A 9,161-nucleotide genomic window follows, 5' to 3' on the forward strand; every position below is an offset into this window, starting at 1 on the left:
CAAATGTCCTCTCTGTTATTTGAGGACATTTGAATCAAGGCCTTTGCACCTCTTTAAATTGATTTGCTTCATGAGTATGCTATAGGCACTTGAGTTCACAGACCTGCCAAGCCATATGAAACCTGGATACTTAAGCATCGCTTATTTAGACAGTCAGGAGTCAGAGTCTTGGGTGAGACACATGAATCTTGTGCTTTCTGCATGATAGCAAATAATGAAATTTTTTTTTATCTTATTTTTGGAAATTCTTTTTAAAAAATCCAACTACTTGCAATTCCACTTTGTTATTTTGTGGTTAAGATTTAGAAGAGTTTTATTCATGAATTTGCTTTTAGATAGAAGTAAACTGATTGTTAGAATAATATTTTAACATTTAATTTTTAGGACCTATTTTATCAATGAGGAAGATGAAAACCTGCCCCATTATGATGAGAAAACCTGGTTTGTTGAGGATATCAACCGAGTACAAGCAGAGGACTTGCTTTATGGGAAACCTGACGGTGCATTCTTAATCCGTGAGAGTAGCAAGAAAGGATGTTATGCTTGCTCTGTGGTGTAAGTCTTCTCTGGGGATATGACCTTTTGAAAACTTCTACATTGATTAATAGAAAATCAACCACTCATAAAGTTCAGATCAAATTAGTTGAAGTATGGTAAAATGAGTAACCATGGCTTAGACCTTTAATATTTGTACAAAGAAAAGTTAGTTGCTTTAGGAGATATATAACCTGAAATTATTTGGGGGATTTTAATTTAAATGGTAAGCAGGCTAGGCCCTGCAGTTGTTTGTTGTTGGATTTCAGGTTATCTGAAAAATAATTGGAGATTTTTCAATTGAAAAGATCACGTAATTCTTAATAGTCTCCTGCATGCCTAACTTGGCTTCCATTGTCAGATTATGAAGACTTGATTAAACAGAACTGTTTTTACTTCAGAAGAAAAACTATCTAAGTTTTGTACTTAAATAGTATTGTTTTGAGTTAGTGATAGAAAATGTTGAATGTTTTCTTATGACTGTTTGGAAAAGCTTATTTTCTTTTTAATGGAAAGTGAAATTCTAGGGACAACTAATTATGCCTCAGTCAGATTTTGCTGTTTCATATATATATATATATATATATATTATATAATTATATAGCATATATATATAAAACAGTTGCCTTTTTAAAGAATATATATATATTTTTTGCTATTAATATGTTTTCATTGACAATGACCATACCTAGAGAGGAGGTATATATTGATGGTCATGAGAGAAGCTTTGGGATCAGATACATAGGATTCAAATCCTGATACTACTACTTAACCATACATGTGACCTAGGGTAAATTATTTAACTTTTCTTTTCCTAGTTTCTTTATCTATAAAAGAAGCATAATAATAATATCTACTTAATAGATATTAATAATCTTAATAATATCTATTAAGTAGATTTCTAAACTATCACATGAGTTAATATATGTGATATAATATGCTTTGATCAGTGCTGGAACATAATAAGTAAATGTTGTTTACTAATATTATTATGATAATGATGCTTCTGCTGGACATGCCAGAGGCAAGCAAGGATCACAGATGATTTGAGGACAAAGTGGTGAGGCTAGACAAAAGACACTTGTATTAACAGAGTGCTTTACATGATCATCTTATCCTTAGCTATCTATCTCTGTCATGCAGAGTTTGAATCCAGCTTTACCTGGTTTCAAAACCCACATTGTTGTTGTTTTTTCGGCGCCACACTTTCTTCATTTCACAGTTAAATATCCAAGATAAATGAAATCACCGTGATATAGGTATCACCAGTAGGCTGTGTGCATGAAAAACTGAGTTTGCTGGAGAAAGGTTTGCGAGATTTTGTGGAAGAGATGGTGTTGAGCTGGACGTGGAAAGGATGAATAGTGGGGTGTCTGTGGGCAAAACGTAAGGGAGGTATTGGATTAGTGTTATCCCTGGATAGAGCTACTTGAAACATTTCATTTCTTTGTGACCTGAGCTCAGATCCTCAAGTTATCTGAGTGGAAATGGCAGGAGAAGATGGCTCTTGTGGGATCTGAGATCTGTAAGAACGTTAAAAAGAAGACAGTAAGCCCAGTATATCAGCCCCTCACCCTTATCCAGGTCCCTGGGTGGCAGCCTTGTGGATTGTGGACTTGGCTGGTGGAAAGTGCTGCTCAGCAGCTCAGGTAATTCCTGAGAGACCAGAGAACAGCTTGAGTATCTTGGGGAGCTGTATTATTTTTCCTTTCCCTTTAGCCATAGACTTGACCAGTAGTGTGGATTTCTGTTGTCTATGAAACCAGCTTCAGTCATATATCATATTGGGGTTCACCTTGGGGGACATTGGAAGCAAAAGAGTCTGGCATCACAGACTTCCACTTGTTTGCCAGCCACTGCAGCTATAGAAAGCCTGCTTATAGTGATTTTTCAATTTACTTAGGACTAAGTTAAGGACTTGCTTAACTCCAGAGCCTTCTCAGGCTAGAGACCTGTAGCCAACTATGAATGTGTTAGGTAGTGAGCAGTTGTGATTCTTCCATTGTTATTGCCATTTGGCGTAAGAAATTTGATTAGGGATAGAACATATAGATCAACAAGGAAACAGAAGACCTGAAAACTTTATAGAACAACTAGACATAGGTGGTGCTAGTGGTGAGGAACCAGTCTGCCGATGCAGGAGGTGTAAGAGATGCAGGTTTGATCCCTGGGTTGGGAGGATCCCCTGGAGAAAGAAATGGCAACCTGCTCTAGTATTCTTGCCTGGAAAATTCCATGGACAGAGGAGCCTGGTGGACTACAGTCCATGGGGTCACAAAGAGCTGGGCACAATTGAACTAACCCACATCCACACAGAGACATCTTTAGAACACTCCACCTAACAACAGCAGAACACACATTTTTCTTAAGTGCACATGAAACATTATCCAGGCTAGACCACACTTTAGGCCACAAGTCTCAATAAATAGGGTTGAGATCATATAAAATATGTTGTCTATAACCACAATGGAAAGAAATTAGAAATAAAAAATAAGGAAATTTGGGAAATTCACAGAGTGGACAATAAATAACATATTCCTAAATAACTAATAGATTAAAAAAGGAAAACAAGGGAAATTAGAAAATACTTTGGATTAAAAGAGAAACACAGAATAGTGAAACTTACTTAATATAGCTAAAGCAGTGCTAAGAGGGAAATTTATAACTGAAGCTCTCAAATCAATAACCTACCTTCTTCCACCTTAAGAAACTGAAAAAAAGAAGAGCAAACTAAACCCAAACAAGCAGAAAGAAGGGAATAATAAAGATTAGAACAAAAGTAAATAAAAGAATAGAAAATAATTGAGGAAATCAATGAAACTGGAAGATGGGATGATGGGATGAATAAAATTGATAACCTCTTTTCTAGTAGTCATGTACAGATGTGACAGCTGGACTGTAAAGAAGGCTGAGCACCAAAGAATTGATGCTTTTGAATTGTGGTGCTGGAAAAGACTTTCTAGAGTCCCTTGGACAGCAAGGAGATCAAACCAGTCAGTCCTAAAGGAAATCAATCCTCAATATTCAGTAGAAGGACTAATGCTGAAGCTGAAGCTCCAAGACTCTGGCTACCTGATGCAAAGAGCTGACTCATTGGAAAAGACCCTGATGCTGGGAAAGATTGAAGGCAAAAGAAGGGGGTGGCAGATGATGAGATGAACCGACTCAGTAGACACGAGTTTGAGCAAACCAACTCGATGCACGTGAATTTGAGCAAACTCCAGGAGATAGTGAAGGACATAGGAACCTGGCATGCTGCATTCCATAGGGTCGCAAAGAGTTGGACATTACTTAATGACTGAACAACAACAAAGCTAAACTCATACACACACACACACACACACGGGAGAGAGAGAAGACACAAATTAGTAAAATCAGGGTGAAAGACGGGACACTCGTTGTAGTCCTTACAGAGATTTAAAAAAAATGATGGAATACTATAAATAATTATATGCTAACAAATTAAACAACCTAAATGAAATAGACAAATGCCTGGAAGCACACAAACTACCAAAACTGACTTAACAGGAAGTAGAAAATCTGAATAGAACTATAATAAGTAAAGAAATTGAATCACTAATTTAAAAAACTATCCACAAAGAAAACCCCAGGCCTAGTTAGTTTTACTGGTGAATTCTACCAAACATTATAAAAAGAATTAATACAATTCTTTCAGACTTTTCCAAAAAATTGGAGCAAATACATTGCAGTTTGTTTAATGAGGGCATATTCCTTATGAATATAGACATAAAAATCTTTAACAAAACACTAGCAAAGCAACTCCAGCAACATATAAGAAGGATTATAAACCATGACTAAGTAGAATTCATCTTAGGAATGCCAGTTGATTCAACATTAAAAAAATCAGTGTAAATAAACCATATAACTAGATTAAGGACAAAAATCAACTGACAAAAGTCTACTGATTATTTCAGTAGATTCAGAAGAAGTATTTTTACACTCTTATTTAAACACACTGAAAAAACTAGAGATAGGCAGGTATTTCTCAGCCTGATAAAGGACATGAAAAACCCACAGCTGGCATCATACTTAGTGGTAAAAAAAGTGAGTACTTTTAAGAGCAGGAAGAGACTAAGGATGTCTTTTCTCACCACTTCTAATCATTGTACAGAAAATTCTAGCTGAGACATTTAGGCAGGAAAAAGAAAAGGCATCCAGATGAGAAAGGAAGAAGTAAACTATTAGAACTAATACATGCATTCACCAGGGTGCAGGTTAAAAGATTAGAAAGCAAAAATTAGTCGTATTTCTGTATACTAGCAGTGAACAACCTGAAAATGAAATGAAAACGTACTATTTGTAATAGCATAAAAATGATAAAATGCCTAGGTTCAAAGTGTAAGAGCTGTACAGTGAAAACTATGAAACATCATTGGAACAACTTAAAAAAAATTCTAAATAAGTGGGAAAACATCCCGTGTTCATAGATGGCAGTACTTTCCACATTGATCTGTGTGTTTGGTATAATGCCCATAAACAGTACCAGCTGGCTTTGTACAGAAATGACAAGCTGATCTTAAAATTGATATGATAATACAAGGGATCCAGAGCAGCTAAAATAATCTGAAGGAACAGGAAAGAGTTGAAGTACATCTCCCAATTTGAAAACTTACTACAGTTGTAGTAATTAAAATTGTGAAGTACTAAAATAAGATAAAAGTTATGACCAACCTAGACAGCATGTTAAAAAGCAGAGACATTACTTTGCCAACAAAGGTCCATCTAGTCAAGGCTATGGTTTTTCCAGTGGTCATGTATAGATGTGAGAGTTGGACTGTAAAGAAAGCTGAGCACTGAAGAATTGATGCTTTTGAACTGTGGTGTTGGAGAAAACTCTTGAGAGTCCCTTGGACTGCTAGGAGATCCAACCAGTCCATCCTAAAGGAAATCAGTCCTGAATATTCATTGGAAAGACTGATGTTGAAGCTGAAACTCAATACTTTGGCCCCCTGATGCAAAGAACTGACTCATTTGAAAAGACCCTGATGTTGGGAAAGATTGAAGGCAGGAGAGGGGGACGACAGAGGATGAGATGGTTGGATGGTATCACTGACTCAATGGACATGAGTTTGAGTAAACTCCAGGAGTTGGTGATGGACAGGGAGGCCTGGCGTGGTGCAGTCCATGGGGTTGCAAAGAGTTGGACAGGACTGAGCGGCATGCAGTCCCATCACTTCATGGGAAATAGGTAGGGAAACAGTGTCAGACTTTATTTTTTGGGGCTCCAAAATCACTGCAGATGGTGACTGCACCCATGAAATTAAAAGATGCTTACTCCTTGGAAGGAAAGTTATGACCAACCTAGACAGCATATTAAAAAGCAGAGACATTCCTTTGCCAACTAAGGTCCATCTAGTCAAGGCTATGGTTTTTCCAGTGGTCATGTATGGATGTGAGAGTTGGACTATAAAGAAAGCTGAGCGCCGAAGAACTGATGCTTTTGAAGTGTGGTGTTGGAGAAGACTCTTGAGAGTCCCTTGGACTGCAAGGAGATCCAGCCTGTACATCCTAAAGGAGATCAGTCCTGGGTGTTCATTGGAAAGAGTGATGTTGAAGCTGAAACTCGAATACTTTGGCCACCTGATGGGAAGAGTTGACTCATTTGAAAAGACCTTGATGCTGGGAAAGATTGAGGGCAGGAGAAGAAGGGGACGACAGAGGATGAGATGGTTGGATGACATCACCAACTCAATGGACATGGGTTCAGGTGGACTCTGGGAGTTGGTGATGGACAGGAAGGCCTGGCATGGTGTGGTTCATGGGGTTGCAGAGAGTCGGGCACAACGGAGCGACTGAACTGAATTGAACTGAGCGACTGAACTGAACTGAACTGAGGGCTTCCCTGATAGCTCTGCTGGTAAAGAATCCTGCAGTGCAGAAGATCCGGGTTCAATCCCTGAGTAGGGAAGATTACCTGGAGAAGAAGATGGCAACCCACTCCAGTATTCCTGCCTGGAGAATTTCATGGACAGGGGAGCCTTGGCGGTCTACAGTCCATGGGGTTGCAAAGAGTCAGACACAACTGAGTAAGTAAGCACAGCACAACATAAGATTAAACATGTGAATCAATGAATAGAAATGACAGCCAAGAGATAATCCCCTACAGTTATGGTCAGTTTGTTTTCAACAAGGTTCTCAAGACCATTCAAAGGAGAAAAAATAGTCATTTCAACACATGGTGCTGGGACAGCTAGTGAGCCACATGCAAAAGAATGGATTTGGACCTCCAGTTCATGCCACATACAAGATCTGACTCAAAATGTGTCATATAACTAAATGTAAAGGCTAAAAGATATAACACTTAGAGAACGTAGGCGGAAATCTTTGTCACTTTGGAATGGCCAGTGGTCTCTTACACATCAAAAGCACGAGTGACAAAAAGATGAGTTGGACTTCCCCACAATTAAAGACTGTCTGCATCAAAGGACACAGTCGGGAAAGTGGAAAGACAGCCCACAGAATGGGAGAAAATATTTGCAAATCATACATCTAATCAACTAGTATCTATACATAAAGAACTCTTAATAAAAAGACAACTGCCCCAATTTAAAAATGGGCAATGGCAAATAGACATTTCTTTAAAGAAGATATAAAGATGGTTAATAAACATATGAAAAGATGCTCAACATTATTAGTCATTGCTGCTAAGCTGTTAAGTCGCTTCAGTCGTGTCCGACTCTGTGCGACCTCATAGACGGCAGCCCACCGGGCTCCCCCGTCCCTGGGATTCTCCGGGCAAGAATACTGGAATGGGTTGCCATTTCCTTCTCCAATGCATGAAAGTGAAAAGTGAAAGGGAAGTCGTGTCCAACTCTTAGAGACCCCATGGACTGCAGCCTACCAGGCTCCTCCACCCATGGGATTTTCCAGCAAGAGTACTGGAGTGGGCTGCATTGCCTTCTCTGTTATTAGTCATTAGGGAGCTTTAAATCAAAACTACAATGAGATACCACAAGGATAACTGTAATCAAAAAGATGGACAATAACAAGTGTTGACAGGGATGTGGAGAAAGCTGCTGGCAGGAATTTAAAGTGGTGTAACACTTCAGAAAACAGTTTGGCAGTTCCTCAAAAGGTTTAACTTTCTTTGGCAGGCAGGGTGGGGGTACATGCCCATGTGGCTTGTGGGATCTTAGTTCCCCCACGAGGGATTGAACCCGGGGCCATAGCCGTGAAAGCAGAGTCCTTGCCACTGGACTACCAGGGATTTCCCAAAAAGTTTGTTTCACTTATGGCTCAACAGTTCCCCTCTTAGGTATACATCTAAGAGGACTGAAGACATGTGTCCATACAAAAACTTGTACATAAATATTCATTATAGCCAAAAAATGTTAACAACCCAAGTGACCCATAAATTGATGAATGGATAACCAAATTGTAGCATATCTATACAATAGAATATTACTCAACCCTGAGGAGAAATCAAGTCTCCATACATGATACCACATAAAAGAACTTTGAAAATGGTGTGCCAAGTGAAAGTAGCCAGACAAAAGATTGAGTAATACTGTGTGATTCTATTTATATAAAATGTCCAGAATAGGCAAAGCCATAGTGACAGGAAGTGGACTGGTCACCAGGGTCTAAGGGGAGGGAGGAAAACAGTGAATGCTGATGGCTACGTGGTTTCTCTTTTGGGGTGATAAAAATATTCTGGAAGTAGTAGTGATTGTTGCACAATCTTGTGACTATTTTAAAAACAACTGATTTGTACATGAAATTTTTTTTTTTTGGTTTGGTTTGCCCTCTCCAGTGCATTCTTACCTAATTTAGGTCCAGAGCTGAGTGACTGAACGCAGCCAGCCACTTTAGCCCCACCAAGTCTTGAGAAGTGAAGGGTGTCTCTGTGACCAGTGTGGAAGGGGCCGGGGGGACACAAGGGTATGATATCATACAAGCTCCGATGGACGAAAGGCTGCTGCTGCTTTGCAGAGCAACTGCTCTCAGACTTCTGGTCTTTGGGGCCCTTTATGTTGCCCCCTGCCTTCATTCCCCGTGGTGTCTGTGTTGTGTCGTTGCAGCGCCGACGGAGAGGTGAAGCACTGCGTCATCTACAGCACTGCTCGGGGCTACGGCTTCGCAGAGCCCTACAACCTGTACAGCTCCCTGAAGGAGCTGGTGCTCCACTACCAGCAGACGTCCCTCGTGCAGCACAACGACTCTCTCAACGTCAGGCTCGCCTACCCTGTCCACGCACAGATGCCCTCACTCTGCAGATAAAGAGGGAGCAGAGGCTCTCTCGCAAACTTTTTCTACAGTTTTTATTAGACTATGAGGGCATTCTTTCTACGTAGACTGCTTGTTTTGCACAAGAAGTGATTCTGTGAATGTGAAGTGGAGAGGCCGAGCAGCAGCCGGCCAGGATGGGGACGTACGGGGCCTGGGGTTCTCGGGGACTCAGCCGTGCCACTGCACTGACATAGGAAGCTGGGAGCAGATGCTGGTTTTTGGGAAAGTCTTTCATTGGGGGTTTTGTTTTACTTAGCCAGGCACCTTCAACAGAACATGTTAGGCCTGATTGGGGTGGGGGTTGTAGTGGGAAGCCTCTGAGTAAGTCCCTGTCCTCTTCTGAGAGGCCAAGGTGCTTTTTAAGACTGTGGTGAGGC

At 40.1% G+C, this 9,161-nt stretch overlaps 1 protein-coding gene across 1 annotated transcript in view; it reads left to right on the forward strand.

Moving 5' to 3' along the window:
- The window catches only part of PIK3R3 (phosphoinositide-3-kinase regulatory subunit 3), a 100,803-nt gene extending 91,966 nt beyond the window's left edge, over positions 1–8,837 (forward strand). The window contains exons 9-10 of the mRNA XM_052636708.1: positions 385–555; positions 8,577–8,837. Coding sequence (XP_052492668.1) covers positions 385–555; positions 8,577–8,775 — 370 coding nt within the window. The 3' untranslated portion in view covers positions 8,776–8,837. The remainder of the gene's footprint in view (positions 1–384; positions 556–8,576) is intronic.
- Positions 8,838–9,161: the final 324 nt, after the last annotated feature.

Source organism: Budorcas taxicolor, chromosome 3 (genome assembly GCF_023091745.1).
Source record: "Budorcas taxicolor isolate Tak-1 chromosome 3, Takin1.1, whole genome shotgun sequence".
Lineage (NCBI taxonomy): Eukaryota > Metazoa > Chordata > Mammalia > Artiodactyla > Bovidae > Budorcas > Budorcas taxicolor.